The 26863-nt window shown below is 46.1% G+C and overlaps 1 protein-coding gene across 2 annotated transcripts in view; it reads right to left on the reverse strand.

Annotated features, from left to right (window-relative positions):
• The window catches only part of DNAH17 (dynein axonemal heavy chain 17), a 954442-nt gene that overhangs the window by 543318 nt on the left and 384261 nt on the right, over window positions 1-26863 (reverse strand). For both annotated transcript variants that reach the window (XM_033960179.1, XM_033960181.1), the window contains one exon: window positions 24266-24418. In XM_033960179.1, the coding sequence (XP_033816070.1) occupies window positions 24266-24418 (153 nt within the window). The remainder of the gene's footprint in view (window positions 1-24265; window positions 24419-26863) is intronic.

Raw genomic sequence — 26863 nt, forward strand, 5'->3', positions numbered from 1 at the left:
TCGCTTGTCCTTGAGTTGTCTTTTTTCTCTCCGCTGGCTGCTGTGAGTTCCCCTTTAAGGCTCGTTTCTTGGAATGTAGGGGGCATTACATCCCCCATCAAGTGGTCAAAAATTTTGGCTGCGCTTCAGCGACATCATGCTGATATTGCCTGTTTACAAGAAACTCGGCTCACTGATGAGGAACATCTTAAGTTACGGCGCTCTTGGGTGGGGGAGGTTTATTTTGCGTCTTCGCCTGGACGTCATCGGGGTGTGGCGGTGTTGCTTCGGAAATCTTCTCCCCTTGGTGTGCAGATACTTGATAAGTCACCGGAGGGTCGTCATTTACTTTTATGACTTTCGATGGGCGACCGGAGCTATCTGCTACTGATGGTTTATGGCCCTAATTCGTCGGAATCTGCCTTTCTACGTGACCTGGTTGCTCTCCATTCCCGGTATTCTGGTGAATCTTTGCTTTTGGTGGGTGATTTCAATTTGGTAAGTGATCCGGAATTCGATAAGTTGGGCCCCCCCTCTACTTTTGGGACTCGTGGTAGACTTCTTGCTGATTTCTGCGATACTCTATCGGTGGTAGATCCTTGGCGCCTCTTACATCCTGAGACCCGGGACTATACTCATCTCTCTAGAGCTCACAATACCTGGTCTCGCATCGATTATATTTTTGTGTCCCAGGGTCTGTTTTCTTTCGTTTCGTCCACGGAGATTGGTCCTTTAGCCATTTCGGATCACGCTCCAATTTGGATTGATATGCACTTGGATCCGACATATGTTCGTTCTCCTTCTTGGCGATTCCCCTTTTATTTGGCACAGGATGTGGAGTTTAAAAGTTTTTTGGAGACTCAATGGGAGGATTATTTACAACATAATGCACAACATCAGATAGATCCCACTTTGTTCTGGGAAGCCGCCAAGACCGTGATTCGAGGACACATTATTTCCTTCCTCTGTGCCAGACACAAACGTATTAACCGTAGCATCATCACCCTGCAACGTGATCTCGGCGCAGCCAAGCGCGCTTTCCAGGCTACTCCCTCTCCTGCTACTCGAGACCACTATCTGTCTGCTCAGGCTACGCTTAATTCGTTACTCCACTCCAGGTCCATGAAATGGGCGGCCTTCCATAAACATAGATTCCACTGATTTGGTAACAGACCAGGGCGGCTGTTGGCCCGTCTCTTTGATGCTCGACTGGGTCATCGGCCGATCTTGACTCTTAAGACTCCTGGAGGGGCTTGCTTTATTTCTACCCACTTTTTTTTTAGTGAAAACTGTTTTTTATTAAACAACGAACTACAACAAGTACCAACAGTAGGCAAAAAGGCAAATATTGATTACATAACTCCCCTCCCCAAGAGGACTGGACTCTTATGTCCTCTCAGGTTACACTATGCCCCATCCCCCCAACCCCCCCCAAGCACACCCCCTCCCCCCCCAGGACCCCACACCCCCACCCCTCCCCCTCCCCCACCCCCCAGATCAGACAGGCGGAATGGCATACATCTGCAATCTATTCAAGATACGACTACGTATCCGGGGAGATAAACTGTCCAAATATGGAGTCCAAATATGAACAAAGTCTCTGCTTCAGCGGCGAGAAGCAGAAACCAACGTGGCCTCCCACCCTAAAAGGTCGTGTAATTTATTTCTCCAGTACCAGAAAGAGGGTGGGGTATCCGCCAGCCAGAAGTTCAATATACATTTCTTCCCCAAAATATAACATTTGCTCAAAAACATTTTCTCTGCCGAGGTATACACTGAAAACAAAGAAAAATGAGCGAACAGCATATGGTATGCAGAGACAGGAACAGACACCTGTAGGAGACCCTGAAGATAGGAAGCCAAGGCCCCCCAAAAACTCTGGATACTCTCACATTCCCAAAGTCCATGAAAATAAGAGTTCACCTCCGCCTGACAGGTGAGACAGTATTGGGTAGCGACACACCCCATATGGTAGGCCCGGCTCTGGGAGGCATACCCTCTCATCAAGGTCCTAAAATGACATTCTCGAAGCTCCGCACTATGCACCAGAGTAGGAATATGACGAATAGCCCGCAGCAAAAACCCCACCCCCAGCTCCTGCCCCAAATCCCTCTGCCAAGCCTCCAGCACCACGGTAAAATCCCTCGGGGGCCCCAGTGCTCCAAGTTGCTTGTGATATACAGAGACCGAGATCCCAGAGGCTAGGTCCTCTCCCCCCTCCAAAAAGGCACGAAAACTGATCCCAAACTCCAAAGAAAGAGCGCTCCGCGGAAGTGACTTCACATAATGCCGCAGTTGACAATGAGCAAAGAGAAGGCCCGATGAAGGCAGACCACAACGCAGCAACTCATCGCAAGAGAGGAGCGTCCCATCCTCCCGCATCATATGAAAAAGAAATTCAAACCCTCGAGCCTGCCAACGCCCAAAGATAGAAGGAAGCAGCCCCGGGAGAAAGGAGCGATTACCAGTAATGGGCAATAACACACTAACATGAGGATCCTGACGCCATAAAGACAACACCCGTCTCCACACTTCCCAAAGGGGGCGAAACAAAACACTACGGCGACAAAACCCCGGCAGAACTGTCAGCCGAGACTGCAATAGAAAGAGCAGATGAGAAGGATAATAATAGTCGCGCTCCAGGAAAATATCAGTATAAAGGTCAGTACCCAAGACCCAGTCCCGGACATGGCGTAAAAGACACGCCTGATTATAAAGAGCCATATCCGGCACACCAAAACCGCCCTGAGTCCAGGGACCCACCAGCAACTGCCACCGCAACTTCGGTCTCCGACCCCCCCAAAAGAATTTAGACAACAAGGACGAGAGAGCCCGGATATCCTTACGCAAAAGATACAGCGGTAAAGTCTGCAAAACATAAAGCCACTTAGGGAATAAAACCATCCGAAAAAGTTGCACCCTCCCCATCAAAGAAAGCGGCAGATTACGCCAAGCGGCCAACACTGAACCGGTAATGGAGAGCAAACGAGCGACATTCAACCGGTAGAGCTCACGAATATCCATGGACAACTGCACGCCCAAATAGCGAAACAAGGAATCCGCCCATTGCAAGGGAAAAGTCCCACTCCAAGAACGCTGCAGGCCTGCATCGGAGGCCAAAGCCTCCGATTTCTTTAAATTTAAGGTGAACCCAGAAAAATCACCATACTCCCGAACACTCTCCAAAAGAGTAGATAAAGAACGCTGCGGATCAGTCAAAAAGACCAAAAGATCATCAGCGAAGGCCGCAATCTTAAAATGAGCGGCCCCCAATTGAAGTCCCCGGATGTCAACATTAGATTGCAGCTCTCTGATCAAGGGATCCAAAGAAAGCACAAACAGCAAAGGCGACAGGGGACAGCCCTGACGGGTCCCCCTACTGATGGAAAAGGGGTCCGAATAGCCACCATTCACCGAAATCCGCGCCACCGGATCACTATACAACGCTAAAAGGGCGTTAAGAAAAAAAGGGCCAAAGCCATATGCCCGCAGCGTAGCAAAGAGGAATCCCCACTGCACCCGATCAAAAGCCTTTTCAGCATCGAAACTCACGAGTACAGCAGGGTCTCCGTCCATAGCAGACTTCTCTAGGGCCAGCAAGATACGGCGAAGATTTTTAGATACCGGCCGATCACGCACAAATCCTACCTGCTGGTCCGAAATTAAAGAAGGCAGCACTCTAGCCAAACGATTCGCCAGCACCTTAGCCATCAATTTCGTCTCATAATTCAGCAGGGAAATGGGTCTATAGGAGTCCGGCAAAGTGGGGTCCCTCCCCGGCTTAGGAAGAACTATTATCTGAGCCGAATTCAAATAACGTGGCAAAAACCCCTTAGCCACATTCAAATTAAAAATTTCTGACAACACCGGAGCAACCTCATCCACCAACACCTTATAGAATTCACCCCGGTAGCCATCGGGTCCCGGAGCCTTGCCCAACGGGCTGGCACGAATCACCCACGCCACCTCCTCCACCTCCACCAGGCGCTCCAACATTGCCAAGTCTACAGGAGAGAGATGGGGTAAATCCAAGCTGTCCAAATAAACCCCCCCCTCAAGCACATCCGGGCCAGGCGCGGTATACAAGTCAGCGAAAAAATCCCGCAGAATACGCCCAATATCCTCAGTCTTATGGTAAAGCGTTCCTTGCGCATCGCGCAAAGCCGAGACCCCCGCGGACCCACGAGAGGAGCGAGCTAAACGCGCCAACATCCGGCTACTCTTATTAGCGAACCTGAAGAGCTGGAATTGATAGTGTTCCCGAGACCTCTGAGCCCCCCTATGCAGGAGCTCATTCAAGGCCTGCTGCGCCTCCAAAAGCTGCCTCTTAAGCGCCAACGTGGCCGCACTTGCGAAACGTTGCCGCAGAGTCCGAACCCTATGCTCCCAGGCCAGAATCTCTCTCTGACGCGCTCGAGCCTCAAAGGCAACAAATGACATGATTTCCCCACGCAACACTGCTTTCGCAGCCTCCCAATAGAGTATGGGGTCCTCTCGATGTTGCAAATTCGTACTTTGAAAATCCCTCCATCTAGCCAACAAAAATTCATGAAAGCGGGCATTACGATATAAATGACAAGGGAATCTCCATGAAACACCTCCTCCCCGAGGGGACCCCCACAGCCACCGCAGGCCCACCCATGCATGATCCGATACTTCAATCGGACCCAGTATGGCTTCCTGAACCCTCGGGAGAAGATTCTGGGAAAGAAGAATAAAATCAATACGGGAAAGCGTCCCATGCGCTCGAGACAAATGAGAATAGTCCCGCTCCACCGGATGAAGAACCCTCCAAACATCCAATAAGTCCAAAGAGGAAGCCAGCATGTTAGCCCCAGTACAGGCCCGTAGCGATTCCCGTCCCACCGAAGAAGAACGATCCAGCCGAGGATCAGGGACCTCGTTGAAGTCGCCCCCGAGAATTAAGGGAATATCACCAAACTGCAACAAAAGGTTACGCAACTTCTGAAAAAATTTGGCAGAAGGATTGTTAGGGGCATAAAGATTACAAAACAACAAAGGCTTATTGTTGAGAGAGACCGAGGCAATAATGTACCTACCCCCAGGATCCCGAAACACCTTATGTACCTGCAGGTGAAGGCCCTTACGAAAAAGGATCACTACCCCACCCTTCCCCCCCAGAGCCGGAGCCTCCAAATGCGTACCCACCCACCAAGAGCAGAGCTTAGCATGCTCCACAGAGGACAACCGGGTCTCCTGTAGAAAAGCAATGGAGGCCCTCTTACGATTCAGTGCTTGCAATATTTTATACTGCTTAATAGGCGAGTGTATCCCCCCCACATTCCAAGAAATCAAATTATGTTCCAGAAAAGACTAAAAAGAGCACCAAAAGCAGATACTGAATAACCCATCGCAGCATGCCAGAGGAGCGTCCCAGCCACCACCCCTCCAACCACACACTCAAAAATCCGCCCATCCCCCACCTGTCTGACCCAAAGGAAACCCCAATCCCCCAACCCCCACTCCCCCTTCCCCTAACCCCCCCAACTCCCCCCGCCCCTCCCCCGCCCCCCAACCATTGCCCATCCAAATACTGCACCCCAATGGGTGCCACTTCCAGAAAGCAGGCGCGCCCGCAGCAGGCCTCCCTCAAACCCCTCAGCCCCCCCCCCCAAGCTTCCCATAAGCTAACAAACACTCTCCATTCCCACCACCAACAAGCGAACCCAACACCCACACGGCTCTCCCCCATCCACTCCTCCACCCAGGCTATCTGCCCCCCCGATACAACCCTCCTAGACAAACCCTACCACCCTCCTCCCTAGAGCCACACCGTCACCCACCCACACTCATACCAACACAGCCCAAACACTCTCCCCCCTTCCCCGACACAGCAAGGCACAACAAACACAAAATGCAGAGAACCCAACAAAGAGGCACTATTCATAATGCTGAGTGTAAGCAGGTGAAGTCTCAGCGGCCATGGGGAAAGACCCACAGGGGAGACAGCGCAACACTCACAAAGTCAGAGTCTACAGCTGTCAACTCCCAGCATCGCCAACCCCACCGAAGAAGACAGTCAGAAGATCACGGCGCCACCTCCGGAAACTTTTCCTCCACAAATCGCTGGGCCTCCTCCGGCGTATCAAACTGGTGCGACCGGCCGGAGTGCATCACCCTCAGCATCGCTGGATACTGAAGAGAAAAAGGAATACTGCGCCGGACCAGACTGGAACAGAGTGGAGAAAACTTGCGTCGAGCCTGAGAGACCTCCGCCGAATAATCCTGGAAACAGAGGACCTGCTTGTTGTTGTAGAGCAACTTCTTCCCCTGACGCAGGGCCCTAAGGACCTCAATCTTATGGCGATAGTTGAGCAGACGGCATATAACCACCCGTGGACAATCCAGGCCATCTCTCCGGGGCCCCAGAAGGTGTGCCCGCTCGATATAAAAGGGGCCCAGCTGCCGCGGGGGGGCCAAAGACTCCATCAGCCACTTCTCCAGAAAGTCTCCCAGGTCCGAGTCCCCCAGAGATTCAGGCAAACCCACAAACCGCAGGTTGTTCCGGCGGGACCGGTTCTCCAGGTCCTCCACCTTTGCCCGGAGCGCCGCCATAGAGGTAGAGTGGCCCGCCTGATCTTGCGTGAGCCGCTGCACAGCATCCTCAGTTGAGCTGACCCTTTGCTGTGTCTCCCTTACCTCCGAGGACAGAGCGGCAAAACGCTGATCCAGAGTGTCTAACTTATCCAAAATACATTGCAGCTTGTCCCCCAGCGTACCCTCCAACGCAGCCTGCACTTCCGCTGTTACCTCCGCGACCCAGAGGGAGCTAGGGGTTTCGGGCGATGCAGGCGCCACGTGCGCCGCCATTTTAGTTTCAGGCTGCTTCCTTCGCTCTCGGTCCGTCTTGTTCGGACGAGCAGCCATCCCCCAGACAGCCGCGAGATCGCTACCAGGACACCCGACAGCGCTCCCCGACGTGTTGACACCGGGATCCGAGGTATTCGATGCTGCTCAACAACAATTACTGCCGCGGGCGCGCCGGAGCCACGAGCCTGACCTGCTCACAGCCCCATGCTTCCGCCGGAAGTCATTTCTACCCACTTTAGTGCATTTCTTCACTCTCCTTTGCTCTCCAAATGGGAATCAGAACCCAGTGCGTTGTTGCATTGCCCCCTTCGTCGGGCCTGGCACTGGGTCTGCAGATTTCATTCCCTCAGTCCCACTGTCTCTCCCTTTTTACCTCTACGTTATAATGCCCATTTTCCTCCTGGGGTGGACAATGCTAGTTTTGTATGTTGGGAAGCAAAGGGGATTCATTTTTTGTTGCATTTGGTTGATGACGAGGGTATGATTAAGCCCTTTGACCTGCTTTGCGAGTAATTTTCTCTACCTCGTACAGATGTCTATGCCTACCTTCAGATTCGCCACTATATTTCTTCTTTGTCGAGCACTCACCTTTCGGCTACCTGTCGGGAATTGTTGATGGAGGCCTTTACCTTTGGTTCCCAACAACCTGTCCCCCTGAAGTTTCACCATAGACATCTGAAGGACGAGTCCCCTATGCTTGCTTGTCTTAAATTGCGGGATGCTTGGGTGGGAGATTTAAATATGGAATTCTCGGAGGATGTTATTATGACTGCTATTAAAAAGCTGCCTTTGTTTAGTAAATATGCTATATTTTGGGAACAACACTTTAAATTGACTCTCCGTCTGTATATTTCTCCTCGGAGAGCTTTCCTGGTGGGGCTCTGCCTGACTGAGGACTGTCGACGCTGTGGTGCTTCGGATGCTGGTCTCGGCCATATGTTTTGGTCCTGTCCATCCATACAGACTTTTTGGAATGCTGTTTTTCTTTTTGTCGATACCACCTGGAGCATTACAGTTCAGAGATCTGCCTTGGTGTTATTTGGAGCCTCTTTGCACTATTATCCTCGTCGGCCTGGGGCCTTCGCGTTCCTTCGTTGGACGGCAGTGATTGCTATTAGATGCATTTTGCTTAAGTGGATGGAACCCAGGGCTCCTGACTATTCCCTTTGGCATAGTCATATGATTACGTTGCTCTCTTGGGAATGGAGAGGAGTTCACAACATTTCTTCCTTGTCTGGACGGGCATTCCAACGGGTTTGGGAGCCATTTTGGTCAACTCTCACTCCGGTGGCTCGTAGCCGCCTGCTGAACTGCTAGGATCCTGGTATTATCCCTTTCTTTGCCTCATTTTATTTGGCATCAGTGAGAGTGGGGGGTGGGTGGGGGGGGATGGGATGGGTGGGGTTGGGTGGTTGGGGTACGTTTCCTGGATTTTGTGTGTAAATTGGAGTTCCATTGTTGTTTTCTGTTATTGCTGCTGAATGTTACTTTTCTTGGTGCTCAATAAAATATATTTGACAATATTGCAATGCCAGATCAGTATGCCACAAGGTTCAAATACTAAATGACCTACTAGGGGATCTTGATCCTGGTTTCTTATGCACTACTGAATCGTGGATTGCTAAAGATGATTTATTTACTCAAAACGAGCTCTGTTCCCATGGTTATCGAGGTCTTTTCTCTTCCAGAAACTGCCGGAAAGGAGATAGCTTGGCACTTCTCTATAAATCATTTTTCTTTTTTTTTTTAGTTCAATATTTTTTATTGAATATTTAAAAGTTACAAAAGGCAGTGTATGTATAAGAGAAAAAAGAAAAAACAAACAGTGCGGCAGCGGCAAAGAAAGCAAACAGAATGTTAGGTATGATAAAAAAGGGGATCACGAGTAGATCGGCAGCCGTTATAATGCCGCTTTACAGAGCAATGGTCAGACCACACTTGGAATACTGTGTCCAACACTGGTCTCCATACCTAAAAAAGGATATAACCCTGCTGGAAAGGGTGCAGAGGCGAGCCACGAAGCTAGTAAAAGGTATGGAAAATTTGAGCTACAAAGACGGCCTCGAAGGACTGGGACTGTTCACCCTCGGGAGGAGGAGACTGCGAGGAGATACGATTGAGACTTTTAAAATACTGAATGGATTCGATAAAATTGAGCAAGAAACATCGTTGTTCACAATGTCAAAAGTGACACAGACAGGAGGTCATGGACTGAGGCTGAGGGGCAGCAGGCTCAGGACAAATGTCAGGAAGTTCTATTTCACACAGCGAGTGGTGGACGCTTGGAATGCTCTCCCAGAGGAGGTGGTGACAGAGACTACCATTCTGGGTTTCAAGCGTAAGTTGGATGCACACCTCCTTGCAAATCACATTGAGGGATATGGGTAATCAGGGTCTCCATTTGGGAGCACCTGGCTTGGCCTCCGCGGGTCGCCGGAATAGATGGACCTAAAGTCTGATCCGGTGAAGGCGATTCTAGTACAGTATTGGGGTTCAAGAAGGGATTGGGCAACTTTCTGAAGAAAAGGGGATAGAAGAGTACGGATAGAGGACTACTACACAGATCCTGGACCTGATGGGCCTCCGCATGTGCGGACTGCTGGGCATGATGGACCTCTGGTCTGACCCAGCGGAGGCACTGCTTATGTGCTTATGTGTCAAGCAAATGCATTCAGTTCAACGTAGTATCAAGAACTGCAATTATTATGAATAAGCTAGGACACTAAAACTGCTATGAGATATAGAAGAGAAAGGAAGAGGGAGAAGAGAAAAGGGAAAGAAAGGGAAAGAGGAAAGGAAGAAGGAAGGGAAGAAGAAAGGAGAAGAAGACAGGAGTATCTATCTAGCAGAGTGAACATACAAGTCATGAAATGTCCAAGGTGATTTAGGACGTACCAACTGTGAAGAGAGCTTGGATAGGCATTTCTTTTCATATGCATAAGATTCAAATCTATGATACATGCTTAGGGAATTCCACCAAAAGGTGTGGTCCAGTAATCTTTTTCATGAAAAAATGGCAGAAGACAGGTCTTTGGTTTCTCCACCAGCTGACTACTCCTACCTCTCTTGTCCCCTTCTCTATACTCTGTTCTATTTATCCGTTACCTCTGTCTGCTCATTCACAATGGCTTTCTCTTTCCAAGGCCATTTCTTCCCTCTCTATTCGCTATGATTTTATGACCTCCATTCACACTGTGCGTCACTGGTCCAAATTGGTAATATTGAGAGGAAAGGCGATCTCCCTTTTCTATAATATTTTAAGAGATCATACCTTCACTTTCTCTCCTCAATCTATGCAACATTGGGACTCTATGTTGACAATCTCGCTCTCTGATGTTGACTGGGAACTTTTTCGGACCTCGACAAATTGACCTCTCATGTCCTCCAGAGTCTCACAATCAATGTTCTTTGTTATGTGGAATGCAGTATGGACCCCTTTTCGCATGTGGAAAGCCAAGTTAAAACAGGATCCCTTATGTTGGAATTGTCTGAAGGAACCTGGTACTCTTGACCACATGCTTTATACTTGCACTCAGGTTCGCTCCTTCTGGTCTCATATTTGGGATACCGTACAATCTATTACATCCTGCTCAGCTGATATTTCCTTGGATGTTATAATTCTTCGATCTCAACATCCCTGTTTTGCTCTTTCAAAATGTCCAGCCAAGCTTATTGACGCCATGTTTGTGACTGCTCTTATGCACATTTTGAAAAACTGGAAGTCTCCTTCATTACTATAAATCATTTTTCAATGTACAGCTTCTTGAAAAAGGTAGCAATGCATCGCTAGAATATATGCTAGCTACTGTTAATGATGAGCTCTCCTGCCACCCATTAGGTATTCTATTATTTTATTTCCCCCCGATTCCTTGGAATAAATCTTCTGAACTAGTATTCGAGACCATAACAAGTGCTTTCCTAAAATTCCAGAGACTATTGATTATTGGCGATATTAATCTTCATTTAGAATATAACGCTAATAAGGATGTTATCGAATTCAGCAGTTTTCTCACCTCTCTGGGTTTCCCTCCTCTTAAGTCTGCTCCAACTCATAAAACTTTAGTTGAAGATGTTCGTTGGGAACAAGTTCCATGGCCTGATCACTTTCTGGGTGCCTCATGTCTTCCTGTTTTTATATCCCATCTTGTGGCTCAATCTTGTACTCCAAAACTTATTACCTTCCGGAAGAAAATTGCGAGTGAACAATTTTGGTCCCAATTTCTCAAACAGTTTGCTTTCTCCCTCAGGCCCGATGCTTCAGAAGTCAACTGGCATAATTGGATAAACTTTTCTGAGTCCACCTATTGTTCACTAGCTCCTATATTGACTAAAACTGTTTCTTGTCTCAAAAGGCTCTCTGGTATCTTCCTTATCACAGAGAACTGAAACAGAAATGCTGAGCACTGGAGCGTAAATGGAAAAAATCAAGATCTCCTTCTGACAGACAGTCATGGAGGGATAGTATCAGATCTTATAATGCAACATTAAAAAAAGCTAGGAAAAATTTCTATGGTGATAAAATTATCAGATCCAACAATCAAAGTAACACCTTGTTTAATATCTGGCGCTCGTTAACTACCAACAATGACTCATCAATACACCCTTCCTCCCCATTAGCGGATGACTTAGTGAAATTTTTTAACAAAAAGGTTGCTGCTATAAGAGACTCTTTTCCATCATTAGTTTCTTATAATTCTCTGGTGCTGGGTGATACTAATCCAATCGCAATTCCAGCAGATAGAATCTGGATTAGAGAATGGGAAAAAAATCTGTCCCCGTCACCGCCCCGTCCCCGGCCCATCATTCTCTGCACCGCCCCGTCACCGCTGTTCCCTTCACCGCCCGTCACCGCCACTGCCATCCCGTTCACCGCCCTGTCACCGTCCCCGCAGCATCCATATAAGTCTTAGTACTGTAATATTTAGCTTATTCCTTTCTTATAAATCAAAGTTCCTGCTGCTGAACTAGAGAAAGAGATGTTCAGCTGGCAGGGCTTTGTTTATAAATTTTTATCAACACAACTAATATACTACTTTATCCTAAAGCAAAAAATAAATAAATAAATAGAATTTTTTTTTTTCTACCTTTGTTGTCTGGTTTCTGCTTTCCACATCTTCTCATTCAATTCCTTCCATCCACTGTGTGTCTTCTCTCTGCGTCTTCCATTTGCTGTTACTGTGCCTCTCCCTTAACCCCCCTCTCAATTGGTCTAGCACCCATCTTCTTCCCTCCGCTCCCCCATAGTCTGGCATCTGTCTTCTTCCCTTCCAGCGTCTTCTCCCCACTCTGTCTTCCACATTTCGCTTCAGGGTCTGTTCCTCTCTACCCTCTTTCAATGTCTGTTCTATTCCTTTCCACCACCACCCTTCCCTCCCTCCACCACCCTTCCCTCCCTCCTTTACCATCTGTTCCTTTCTACCACCCTTCAGCTCCTCTCGCGTGGCCTATCTATCTACCTCTCTCCCTCTTATTTTTGTGGCACGTTTCAATGTAATTTGTGCAAGCCGCTGGAGCCTGCGAGCTCGGTCCCTCTTCCATCCCACAAACCATCTCGCTTATGTGTTCCTATTTACCCCATTTCTAATATCTCCCCTATGTATCTGGCATTGCCTCCCCCCTGTGTCCATATACCATCCCCATGGCATGTCCCCTTTATGTCTCTGTCCCTATGCCCCATGCACATAATTTTCCCTCTTTCTGTTACCTTCCTGTGTCCAGATTTCCCCTATCTTCCTCTTCTATATCAGTGTGTCTCTTCTTTTCAACCCCATCTAGCTTCTTTCCCTCTTTCTTCCCCCCCCCCTTGCTTCCAGCATCTGGCTCATCTGCCTGTCTTCCCCTTTCTTTCCTGCTGTGGGTTTCTTTCTTTCCCTCTTCATCCCCTTGGCCCAGAATTTTTTTTCCTTTCACTCCCTCCTTTGAGCCGGGAACACACGCGATCGCGCAGTCCAGCAGCCCCCACCCGCCCGACCGCAGCGTTTAGCCATCTCCCTCCCTCCACCTCACCTTAGTTTGCAGGCTTTCTTTATCGGCAACCCACACGCTTTCAAAGAGCAGTGCACGCGCGGCTGCTCAGTGTTTAATTTTCTGCTCTTACGCAACCAGAAACAGGAATTTCAGCAGAGGAGAAGATTGAACAACTCCAGCAGCCGCGCGTGTGCGGCTCTTTGAAAGCATGCAGATTTGCAAAAAAGAAAGCCTGCAAACTAAGGTGAAGTGGAGGGAGGGAGCTGGCTAAACGCTACCATCGAGTGGGTGGGGGCTGCGGGGACCGCACGATCCTTGATGCCTCACTGCGGAGACAAGACCATTCACCGCTCCACAGGGCGACTGCTATTTTTCTTTTCCCATTTCGGCGGGTTACCCGCGGCTACTCGCGGGTAACAACCACCGTGTCATTCTCTAATCTGGATCCATTCCCTTCATATCTATTTGAGAAAATTCCTACTCAGGCCATTTCATCTCTTACCAAACTTATTAATTCTGCCTTATCTTCAAGTCTTTTTTCTGCAGAGATGGCTCACATTGTTCTGTCCCCACTATTGAAGAAAGCTGACTTGGATCTATCCTCACCGTCTAGCTATTGACCTATTGTGAATATTCCTCTACTGACCAAAATGTTGGAGTCCATTATATCTGCTCAGCTTTCATCATATTTAGAGATTTTCCATTCTTTTATCTTGCCAACATGGATTCGGACCTAATCTTAGTACCGAATCTCACTCATCTCATTCATCTCACTAATCTAAGATTCAGCAATTGCAAGTGCGCAACAGGTTTGAAGTTTTGCTGTAATTCGATCTATCGGTGGCCTTTGACGTTGTTCAACATATTTTGATTTACCAACTTTCTGAGATAGGTATTGATTCCACAGTCTTAGACTGATTCTCAAAATTCTTATGATCTCACTTATGAACAGCACCATGTCATCCTCTTGGAAGCCTTTATGCGGAGTCCCGCAGGGATCACCTTTATCGCCTATTCTTTTCAACATTTATATGACTACTTTGAAACTTTTCAGTTTATCCCCCTGCAAAACACTATTTATGTATGCAGACATCTTTGTTCTCCTTGAGATTGACTCGAACCTCACTAACTTCATTGGGAATATAATAGAATGTATAATGAAACTTCAGTCTTGGGCCCTTACTGTACAAATGAAACTGAACGAGTCCAAAACAAAGTTACTTTGGCTTGGCCCAAAATTAGAGCAGCTACCTTCGTCTATTCTGTTGCCTTCAGGATCCTCACTGCAGATTGAATTCTCAAGTAAAATTCTGGGTGTCATTATAGATTTAACACTTTCATTCATCAATCATCTTAATTCTCTGGTAAAAATATGGTTTTTTAGTCTCCATATGTTGAGGAAAGTGAGATCCTGTTTCCATCATCAACACTTTGCTGTCCTTGTTCAATCAATCATCCTTTTGAGGCTCGATTATTATTATTCGGTCTATTTAGGCTTGACCAAGAAAAGCTTTCAGATATTTCAACTGATCCAGAATACTGCTGCTAGGCTGATCTTTGTAAAGAGTAAATTTGATCACGTCTCTACGCTCCTACAAAAACTTCATTGGCTTCCTATAATTTCCAGGGTTTATTTTAAATGTGCCAGCTTAACATTTAAGATCTTGCATGGCATCCTTCCTCCTTTAATTCCCCTGTCTTGGAATTCTGTAAGATCTGACATTACCAGATCTACTCAGAAATTTAAATTGTCCTTTCCTACGCTGAAAGGCGTTACCTACATTGGCAAATTAGGGAAGTCTCTACCTTTCAAAATTACTGAGCTGTGGAATGATTTTCCTATTCATCTGCGTGATCTGGGTTCTTTCCAATCATTTCGAAAACATCTGAAAACTTGGCTATTTTCAAAGTTGTAAATTCCGCTCCTCTCCATATTATTCCAAATCCATACTGTATCTGTTCTCCTTTCTAATTTTCTTGTGCCGAGCAGAAGATGCAGTATATAAGCCTAAGGTTTAGTTTAGTTTGTTTAGTTTAGTGCATGAGGCGAATCTCTTTCATTTGTTTATTGTTTTTTTTTTATTTATTTGTTTATAAAATGTACACATTATTATCAAGCATATCATCTTGTACAGAAAGTGAGATCAAGAAAACATAATATTATTTACTTTCAAACCTGAAAATAAATCAAAATATAAGAAGAAAAATAAACATCTTAAGTTAATCACACACTAGTCCTCAAATTGGGATCCAAGATTAATGATAAGAGTAGAAGTTAAAGAATATGTTAACAAAGAAAATCACTTAAATTGCTACTGAAAAGAGAGCTAATTATTACATGGGTACAAATGGTTCTACACACTCAAGACGTTTCGAAGAAAGGAAAGCAGTCAAGTGAGCTGGTTCTACAAATACATATTTCAAGGAACGGTATCTAATGACACATTTACAAGGATACCTGAGAAAGAAAAGACCCCTTATCTGAGTCATTCCTGGTTTTAACATTAAAAATTCCCTTCTTCTCTTCTGAGTCTCTCTCGAGACATCAGGAAATATCTGAATATGGAAGCCCAGGAAGTCCTTGGATCTATTTTTAAAGAAAAGTTTAAGAATCCAATCCTTGTCTGGGGCCAAAGCCACAGTCAATAAGAGAGTGACTGGAATTGCCAGTTCTCTATCTGATTGCTCTAATAAAGTGGAAACGTCCAAGGATTCTTCCTATGGTTTTCCCTCATCTTCTTTCTTTTGAGGATCCTGATTTCTTGTAGGTAAATAGTAAACCTTTGTAAGAGGTGGTAAAGAATTCTCAGGTATTTTAAGGATTTCCAGAAAGTACCGCTTTATCATATCTCATGGAGAGATTGATAAAACTTTTGGAAAGTTAATTAAGCGCAAATTATTAACCCGAATATTATTCTCTAAAGCTTCCAATTTTCTCTTCATAATTGTATTATCTTTAACAAATAAATCTTGATTACTTTTGTTTTTAAATTCTTCTTTTCTTCTTGAATATCTAATTTCAACAATACTGTCTCTTCCTTTATAATTTTAATTTCTTCTTTCTGGATTTGTATTTCTTTATCCAAATTTTTTACTTGAAGGTTAAGGGAAGATTGGACACTAAGGCCCTGATTCTCCAAAAGTGCGTCCCGATTTTAGGCAGCTGTAGACGTCCTACAGCTGTCTAATCAGCCAATCGGGATGCACGTTTTTTTTAAAAAAATGCTCCCCAGGCAGGCCGCCCGGGAGAGGCGTCCTATACTAAACGCCGATTCTGTAACCGGCGTCTTTAGAGAATCGGGTTAAATTAGACGCGGCCGCTATACTTATGGCAGCAAGGGATCTCCCTGCTGCAATATGTATAGCGGCCGCCTGTCCCATCACCGACAGGAGAATGCCTAACTCCTCCTGTCGGAACCCCGAGCCCCCTCCCCCCCAAACTCGTAATCGCCGACAGGAGGATGCCCAACTCCTCCTGTCGGAACCCCGGAACCCCCTCCCCCCCAAACTCGTAATCGCCGACAGGAGGATGCCCAACTCCTCCTTTTGGAACCCCGGAACCCCCTCCCCCCCAAACTCGTAATCGCCGACAGGAGGATGCCCAACTCCTCCTGTTGGAACCCCCTCCCCCAAACTCGTAATCACCGACAGGAGGATGCCCAACTCCTCCTGTCGGAACCCCGGAACCCCCTCCCCCCCAAACTCGTAATCGCCGACAGGAGGATGCCCAACTCCTCCTGCCGGAAAGCCCAACGACCCCCCGCCCCAACTAATCTCCCTCCCCCAACTAACCTTTCAATGTTGGTCAGCTGGACGGGTCTTGCTGCCGTCCAGCCGACGGGTCTGCCTCGTGGAAATGAGACGGCACGCCCCTTCCCGGCCCATCCCCGCTATATCTAAGGCCTGATTGGCCCAGGCTGTAGAAGCCTGGACCAATCAGGCCTTAGGCATAGTGGGTCCGGCCATCCCCACTAATCCTAAGGCCTGATTGGCCAAGGTGCCTAGCCTGGGCCAATCAGGCCTTAGATTTAGCGGGGATGGGCCGGGAAGGGGCGTGCCGTCTCATTTCCACGAGGCAGACCCGTCGGCTGGACGGCAGCAAGACCCGTCCAGCTGACCAACATTGAAAGGTTAGTTGGGGGAGGGAGATTAGTTGGGGCGGGGGGTCATTGGGCTTTCCGGCAGGAGGAGTTGGGCATCCTCCTGTCGGCGATTACGAGTTTGGGGGGGAGGGGGTTCCGGGGTTCCGACAGGAGGAGTTGGGCATCCTCCTGTCGGTGATTACGAGTTTGGGGGGGGAGGGGGTTCCGGGGTTCCGACAGGAGGAGTTGGGCATCTTCCTGTCGGCGATTATGAGTTTGGGGGGGGAGGGGGTTCCGGGGTTCGGGGTTCCGACAGGAGGAGTTAGGCATCCTCCTGTCGGTGATGGGACAGGCAGCCGCGGCCGCTATACTTTATTGCAGCAGGGAGATCCCTTGCCGCGATCAGTATAGCGGCCGCGTCTACTTACAATGTAGACCAGCATTTTGCTAGCCTACATTTTAAGCGTCTCTTCCTCTACTAGGGAGACGCGTAGGGCCGCCTAAGTTCGCCTAAGGCCTGTAGGCGAGCTTAGGCATCTTGCGGGTCTCCCTAGGCTCCCGGAGGCGCCTTCAGGCCTGCCTGGGGAGCATTTTTTTTAAAAAAACGTGCATCCCGATTGGCTGATTAGACAGCTGTAGGACGTCTACAGCTGCCTAAAATCGGGACGCACTTTTGGAGAATCAGGGCCTAAGTCCCAAAGAGAATCTAGAGTGACTTCAGAGGGTTTAACAGGGAAAACAAAAGTTACTTGTGCCATTGATAAATGAAATCTTGATTCCCTTTAGCTGAAGTTGTCCCTGTCACTGGTTCTTCTGAGAGGAGAAAATCACTCTTAGCTATCTTCAATTGCAAGCCCTCCGACGCACTGGCCTCTCGAGAGGAGAACACTTCCTCCTCTGGTGTGCTCTCCTTTCGCGATGAGCTTGCTCCCAGCGGCAACGGCTGTAAAGGGCGGCGTCCTTACGTTGGGGCTCAGTGTGACATCTAGCCCAAGGGAGTTCGCCATGGCACTACTCTCTGCCAGCGCTCCCAGCGGGCAATTCCCCAATGAAACTTGCTCACTTGAGAGACGCTCAAAGATGTCATCTACAGCAGGCAATGGAGCTTCTGAGCATCGGGAGGCTCCACCAACGCTTCTACCCCTTCTCTTAGGCATTCCAAAAGGTAAGTGAGACACTCCTAAAAGCCCTCTCAGCAGCAGCAAGCGGCAGCTATCTTGGATCATCTCTTTCATTTGAAAGGAAGCTCCAGAATGAGAGAGCATAGGATGAAGTTAGGAGGTGATAGACTTTTTTACAGAAATGATGGCAGATACATGGAATAGTCTCCCAGTAGAGGTAGTGAAGACAAAGACTGTGTCTGAATTCAAGAAAGCTTATGACTGACACTTGGGATCTCTTAGGGAAAGGAGGAGATAGTGGATGCTGAAAAAACACATGCAGACTATGAAAATTTGCAGGAAGACTTTAGGAAATTGGAAGACTGGGCATTCAAATGGCATGTGAAATGTAATGTGGATAAATGCAAAGTGTGCACATTGGGAAGAATAACCCAAATCATAGTTACCTGATACTAGGATTCACCCTAGGGGTCAGCACCCAAGCGAAAGCTCTAGCTATCTTAGTAGACAATATCATTGATAGGTCTTACTACTTCAATTCTTTATCACATTGCCCATAGGAAATCAATAATATTAATTTTATTAGACCTCTCAGTAGCTTTTGATACTATTGATCACCATTGCTTAATACAAAGACTTCAATCGATCGGGATCTCAGAGAACATCTTAGACTAGTTTTCATCATACTTTTCTGAGCACTCTTACAAGGTCGTTACTGAAAATGGCTCATCAGAGTTTGGCTGACATTGCTGCCTGTATGTCCTGCTGTCATCTGAAACTAAATATGTCCAAGACTAAGCTGCTCCTCCTCCTCCTAAACCCTCTGCTCCTCCTTTCTCCATCTCTGTAAATAATACTGTCATGGTTCCAGTCTCCTATGCTTGCAACCTTAGAGTCGTCTTCGATTCTGACCTATCATTTTCTACGTATATTCAACAAGCTGCTAGACCTGTCGCTTCTATCTCTTCAATATTACCAAAATTTGCCCCTTCCTCTCTGAGCACACTACCCGGACCCTTGTCCAAGCTCTCGTAACCTCAGGCTTAGATTACTGCAATCTACTCCTAACTGGTATCCCTTAGTGTCACCTCTTCCCCTTGCAATCTGTGCAAAACTCTACTGTGCGGGGGCTGGAATTTGGATGATCCAAGATGGCGATTCGTACCTGTGTCTGGTGAGACGCTGTGGGAATTACCGCTGTTCATTTTTTCAGCGAACAGACCCTCTTTCCTGTTGTGATGCCGAAGAGACGGGGTAAGAGCGCTGCTGCAGCCTCGCGGCACCCTGAACACCCCCCTCTCGCTTCTATAGAGCATTTTTTACAGCGTCTCCAGAGGGAGTCTGTAGCGTCGGGGAGTCGCCCGCTGGATCCTGCGGCGTGGAGTGACGCCGAACCGGAAGTCCCAGGGCTGGATACTACGCTGAGTCCCGACCAGAGGAATCCACCTCCCCCACCGCTGAGTGCGAGCTCCCCACGCGAATGGAGTGGGCCAGAAGTAGCAGCACTCCCTGACCGAGAGGCTGTAACACCGGGGAGCCAGCAAGGAGAAGACTCTATGGCTTTCTTAAGCCCAGAGATAGTTCCAGCGGATAGACCAGAGGGAGGAGAAAACCCGGACCAGCAGACAGAAGGCAGTCAAGGTGAGCCTTTCTTAACTTTACATGAGACTTCCTTTAAACATGAAAAACCAGCTGAAGTGACTCTTGACTCAATTTGGGACTTGGTTTCCAAACTGGGAGACTCACTAACTAAACAAATTAAAGGAGAAAAAATATAAAAATTCAAAAACAAACAATAGAGGAAAATAAACATGAAATTTCTAACATTAAAGAAAAAGTATGAGAAATTGAAAATTAAGTAACAATGATTAAACAAGTTCAATCTACAATAATAAAAGATAATCAAATTATTAGAAGAAAATTGGAAAATAATTATCGGACTAATAACCTGCGATTACTGAACTTTCCAAAAATCTCATCTATAAACCCGAGGGAGATGATAAAAAGGTACTTTACTGAGATACTTAATATTCCTGAGAAATCATTGCCTCCTCTCACTCGAGTATATTATTTGCCTATTAAAGTAAGGGATCAGCAATCGGAGGATAAGAAACAGGAAACACAAGACCTTCAACAAGATTTGACAGCAATTCTGGAAACATCAGATAAAGATTTGGCTAAATCAGCAACTCTTTTACTATCTGTGGCATTGTTGCCAGATAAGGATTGGATATTAAAAATGTTTTTTAAGAACAAGAATAAAGAATTTCTGGGTTTGAAAATTCAAATATTTCCAGATGTCAGTAGAGAAACTCAGAATCGTAGGCGTCAATTTCTTCTGATGAAAGCAGGAGTTACACAGCTGGGTGGTATTTTCTTTTTACGTTTCCCATGTAAATGTATAATAAGGTATCGAGATAATAAATACGTGTTTTTTGAACCGGCTCAACTTACAGCTTTTTTGACGCTGAAACGTTTGGAAAAAGAAGGAACAACATAATAGTAACAACAAATGGACTTGATTAATAGAATAAGCTCCTTAATCCAGTCATTAGATAACTTTTTCTTGCATAGAATTTATTAATTGATTTCCTTAAAGTTCACTCATAATATTTCTTGGATCATTTTATTGAGGACTTGAGATTGTATGATTAGAGATTTTCAGTATTATGGAAATTATTTCTTATTATTTTGTGTATGATCTGACAATCTTTCTGTACAAAATGTTTGATTTTGTTAAAAATCTTAAAATGATAAAGAATTAAAAAAAAAACCTCTACTGTGCGACTCATCTTCTACCAACCTCGCTACGCTCATGTCACCCCTCTCCTTAAGTCACTTCACTGGCTCCCTGTCTACCATCGCATACAGTTCAAGATCTTATTGCTGATCTACAAATGTGTTCATTCTGCTGCCCCTCAATATCTCTCCTCGCTTCTCTCTCCTTATACACCTCCCAGAGTACTCTGTTCCTCAGATAAGTCACTCTTAACGTTACCCTTCTCCTCCACTGCCAATTCCAGACTTCGTTCCTTTCATCTAGCTGTCCCCTATGCCTGGAAAAAATTACCTGAGTTTGTCCGTAAAGCCCCTTCCCTTGTTTAAAAGCAGACTAAAAACCCATCTTTTTGATATAGCTTTCAATCCTTAACCCTACTCCTCTGCCCTCCAACCCAGCCAGCTGATTAACCCTTCCCCTTAACTGTATCCATGACATTCTGTTTGTCTGTCTTGCCTGTTTAGATTGTAAGCTCTTTTGAGCAGGGACTGTTTTCTTACTCTTTGTACTCTGTACAGCCTGTGTCTGAAAGTGCTATATAAATAATTAGTAGTAGTATACACAGGATCATAGGGTTCCTCAGGGATCAATACTATTTACACTGCTCTTCAATATCTTTCTGCCCTATATCTGCCCTATCTCTGCCCTATCTTTCTGCCCTATCTAATCTCCTTGAAACCCCTTCTTTAAAAATTCTTAGACACTCTCTAGTCATGTCACAACTGGATTATTGCAATGCTCTATATCAGGGAATTAGCCAGAAACAACTCAGAAGACAACAAATAATCCAGAATACTGCTGTCAAACTTTTATTTAAAGCAACAAAATTTGATCACATCAACCCCCCCCCTTAATTAAGGCACACTGGTTACCCATATCACATTGACTGACATATAAAATTCTTCTCCTAACTTTTAAAGATATCTTACTCCATATATACCCTCACGATTGTTATGTTCCAGTAATCATAATTTACTGGACATCCCATCAACCAGACATGTGGAGGGGCATAATTTTAAAAAAAACGTCTAAGTCCCTTTTTGGCCCAAGGCGCCCAAAGTAGGGAGTAGGGAAATGTCCATTCTCAAAAAAATGTGGTGTTTTTTTAGAATGACCTACTTGTACGTTCAGGCGTTTAATCGCCCTGACCGCCAAACGCCCAAAACAAGACCTTTTATGCATGGGAGGGACCAGTCCTTCACCTTAAACCATGATTCTCTAACCAGCGTCTGTCATAAGTGCTGGTTAGAGAATCATGGAACCGTCCCCCCACCCCACAATGATCACGGCAAGAGGGATGCCCAATCTCTCCTGCCGGACACCCTCCCTGAACTCCCAAAAGTTTGCTGGCAGGAGAGATGCTCAATCTCTCTTAAAGTTCACAGAAAGAGAAATGCCCAATCTCTCCTGCCGACACCCCCTCCCCCCTCCTGAAAGTTTACCAGCAGAAGGGATGCCCAGTCCCTCCTGCCAGACACCCCTCACCCCCATCCAGACCCCCCCTAACCTTGTTTAGATGGCCAGCTGGACGGGTCCTTCCTGCATCCAGCTGGCAAGCCAGCCTTCACTAGGGATGCACCTGGGCCAACTGGAATCTTAGGCCCATCTCCCAGTGCATTCTGGGATGCACTGGGAGTGGCTTAAGATTCTGAATGGCCAGATTCCTTAGGCCACCTCCCTTAGGAGGGGCCTAAGGGATCTGGCCAATCGGAATCTTAGGCCATTCCCAGCACATCTTAGAATGCACTGGGAGAGGAACCTAAGATTTTGGTTGGCCCAAGTGCCTAAGGCCACTCCTACAGGGGAAATGGGCAGGCCCGCCATTTCAGTGAACTAAATACCTCGATGTGATTGACGATTCCTCTCAGAACATCCATGAGAAGTAGTCCAATGCTTCGATAGAGAGCTGACATTGGTACCTTGAGGTCTCGTGCTGCTTTTCTAAGGCTGTGCCGGTACCGAGGGAGTCGATTTAAGCACCTGTATGCTGTGCTGATCTCCGTACTGAAATTATGCACCAGTACCAATAGTTCAATAGCCGGTACCTGCGGTGCAGCAGGTTTCTTCAAATTGGACAACCTCGATGAGGATGTACATCGAAGTGCACCAGTACCGATGGCTCAATTACTGGTACCATTGGTGCAGCAGGTTGTCTCAAAGCTGGTGACCTTCGATAAGTATGCACACCGTGAAAGAGAGTCAACCTGCGAAGCTAGAGAATGGTGGCATTGGTGTTTGGTCTGCATCAAGAGATTCAATGCTGTAGAGACCTGAAACGCTTGCTGAGAAAGCACCAGTACCAATGGCTCAACCGCCTGTACCCTTGGTGCAGCAGGATGCCTCAAAGTGGGTGACCTTGATGAGGATACACACCAAAAAGAAGAGACAACCTGCAAAGCTGGAGAACATTGGCATCGATGTTTGATCTGCATCAAGAGACTCGATGCTGTTGAGACCTTTGACACTTGCTGGGAAGTAAAGGAATAGGAGCTGGCTTCCCCGATGTTATTCGTTCTTCTGATGTCGATGCAATTTGATGTTGACGGCTTTGAAGATTTGGCGATCGATGCTGAGCCGAAGAGGTTGTCCTGTTGAATGTGACGGGCCATGAGGGAGCACTGTTGTAAGGTGGAACATCGAGCCGAAGACTCAGCTTGGTGTTCAGGACCTAAACACAGATGACACCAACTACGAGAGTCAGTGAGAGAAAAAAGCCGCTGCAGCTAGAGCACTTCTCAAAAACTGTTGATGGTTTCAACAAAAAGGGAAAGAATTTAGTCAGTGAGAGAGACCCACTGAGGAAAAAATCCTAGGCCGAAGCCTGAATGAAGAAAAAGAGGGGAAAATATATCTTTTAAAAATTAATTTCTGAGTTCTTTTTTTTTTTTTTTTTAAAGAAAGAACAATAAGAATAGGAAAAAATATATAAAAAAGACGCAAGAGTGGGAAGGCAATGTAGACTGAACGGAAAATGAAGAACTGAAGTACCTTGAGCCCACATCGAGCGGGAAGGCACTCGCGCATGCGCAGTGTGGGCAGTTGCAAAGTTTATTAAAACTTAAAGTGACAGTACACTTTTAATACTGTCTGTACCGAGGCTCCGTGGATGGTGTCACCCACATGTGAGAATATGCTGTCTGCTTATCCTGGGATAAATGATTTTTTTTTAGTTTAGTAACTATATTTTGAGAATTTATATCTGCTATCTCTTTATTGCACTGTAGAGAGGGTGCTTTATTTTAATCAATATATAGCCTTATAAAATACATTTCCTTGCTACTAAACACAGTTTGCGCATCAAACGTGTACTACCTTTAACATTCTCTCTACAAACTCTTATCTATTCTCTAAACTTTTTAATCTTTTCTAATCTGCACTATTGAATCCAGTGGCTTTTGTCCGGTTGGCACTTTTTCTTTTTCACCCATATCTGATTTTGATTACATAAACATTGAAGATATTTTGCTAGGGCTTTGTCTATTTTAGAAAGAATAAGCCTCACATACCTGTCCAGAACAGTCACAATCCTCATCAAAAGTAACGTATTCATTCTCCTTACTGTACATTCCTAAGCCAATCTTTAAAGGCTGTCCACTTGCATCGAGTTTGAATTCAAGTTTACACAAACTGTCAAACAGTTTAGACAAATGATTGCTAACCTGTAAGAAATAAAACCTTGAATAAATTAGTGATTCTATCAATGAAATATCTTCAACTCTTATGGGGCAACTCTGAATAGCAAGATCACTTAAAAGGCTCATATGTATAGAAGTCTCTATGAACAGCAGACATAGGCCAAGGAATTTAGAGACTACTAAAATGATTCAAAGATATTAATACAATACAATTGGAAGAAGGGAATAGGGTGAGAAAAAATACAACAGCCTGACATAGAGCTGAATATTCAGATAAAGTTGTGATGTTCACTATCTGGATAACCCATGCTCCACTCTGACACTATCCAGATAGCAAGACCCATCAAATATTCAGCAGTTTCAACAAAACAAGGTGAAATTTTTCTATAGAAAAAAAGAATACAGGAACAAGGAATCATAATATGAAGCTGAAAGGAAGCATGATGAAAAGCATGGTTGCATACCTTAGAAAGAGATTAAGTCCTTATCTCAATAATATCTTTTCCAGTAGATAGACTACAAAGAGATGTCTATTGGTGTCACATATGTCACAGTATGTGTCACATAAGGATAACTTGTATCATACACTGTAACTGTCTGTGTGTCAAATTTGGTATAATTTGTACTGGAAACCTTGCATTGTAAGGACAAGCATAGCAAATTGTAACCAGTAAACTGTATAATTATCATTAGCCCCTAGCATATAAGATAAAAACTTGTACAGAAATTATGTATGTTAAACCTGTAACCCGTTCTGAGCTCTTTAGGGACAACAGGCTAGAAAATGAATTAAATAAATAAATAGGTAGGTAGGTGTTTTATTCTGGACAAGTGGGTTGTCTTCCAATGGCCGCAAGCCATATGTGGAAGGAATCCAGACTTTTTTCGCTGACTCTCCTATTTCGCTGGGAGCTCTACTGCCACCTGCAGTTAGTACACAAGCAAGCAAGAGCTCCAACCAAGGGGTCCTTTTACAAAGGCGTGCTAAATGCTAATGCGTCCATAGGACGCTCGAACACAAGAATATGCAAACTATCAATAAACCATTAACTGCCAACAGAAGCTCAGGTAATACACCTGTAAATGCTCAAAACAGAACATACAGAATTCATCAGACCTCCCAAAGGGCTGACTGGTATTCAAGATACAAACTTGGATAAGAATAAGACAGTAGGCTTTACCCAGCTACTCTAAGCCTTCATACTTTTCCACATGGACTACTGCAATGCCTAATTCAACAGTCTCACAGCGAAAAACATACCATGTCTCTCTTATGTACAAAATGCGGCAATCAGACTTCTAAAGAACCTCCATCCCCAGCTCACTTGCTGCTAAATGCTAAATGCTGTGTCTTCAAGGGCCTGATGCTAGCATTCAAATCCTTCCATGACATGGCACTGGACTACATGATGGCCAAGCTTTCTCTGTACATGCCAAACAGGTCCCTCCGTTCCCAGGATGAAATATGCCTCAAAACACCCCCTTATCATGCCCTTCAACTGCAAACTGCCAAACAATGTTTCTACTCTCACTTCATATCGACCCATTAGAATCAGCTGCCCCTGCAGACAGTGGCATACCAAGGGGGAGGCTGTGGGGGGGGGGCGTCCACCCCGGGTGCAGCCTTAGGGGGGTGCACAGCTGGACATGTCCGGAAAATTCCTGGGCTGCGACAGCACTCAGCGGCATCAGCTCCCACCCTGCCCCGCGACAGCACTCAAGTTCTGCCTCCTTCTCCCGGCATCAGCAGAACTTCAGATCAAAAGCTTCCCATGACTCAGCTTCCTGTTTCCGCCGAGGCAGTTCAGTCAGGGGAAGCTTTTGATTGAGCACATGTTGCCGATCTGAAGTTCTGTTGATGCCGGGAGAAGGAGGCCAAACTTGAGTGATGTCACGGGGCAGGGGGGATGCCGATGCTGCTGAGTGCCGTCAAGGAGGGGGGGGCGCTGATGCCGCTGAGTGCCGTCACGGAGGGGGGGGGCGCTGATGCCACTGAGTACCGTCGCAGCCCAGGAATTTTCCAGACCTGTCCGGCTGTGCACCCCCCCTAAGGCTGCACCCGGGGTGGACCTTCCCCCCCAGTACGCCACTGCCTGCAGATAAGATCCCTTGAAGGACTCCTCAACTTTACATTGTAACATAGTAGATGGCGACAGCTAAAGACCTGAATGGTCCATCCAGTCTGCCCAACCTGATTCAATTTAATTATTTTTTTTTTCATCTTCTTCCAAGTTTCATTAAAAATTTGATTAAACACTTATATAATTTCTAAGCGATTTACATTAAAAATAATATTTATAAAGAAGGCATAAAAACAATACTAATGGTAATACTGACTTACAAGAAATAGAAGGACAGAAGGGGGAGAACTACAATTTTAAAACTAAAGAAACATTCAAGGTAAACACACTAAGGGAGGGGTTGTTCTGTTGGGGTTTTTTTTTAGCCTTATAAGGCTAGTTTCTGGTA

This window comes from Geotrypetes seraphini, chromosome 10, assembly GCF_902459505.1.
Source record: "Geotrypetes seraphini chromosome 10, aGeoSer1.1, whole genome shotgun sequence".
In the NCBI taxonomy this organism is placed as follows: Eukaryota; Metazoa; Chordata; class Amphibia; order Gymnophiona; family Dermophiidae; genus Geotrypetes; species Geotrypetes seraphini.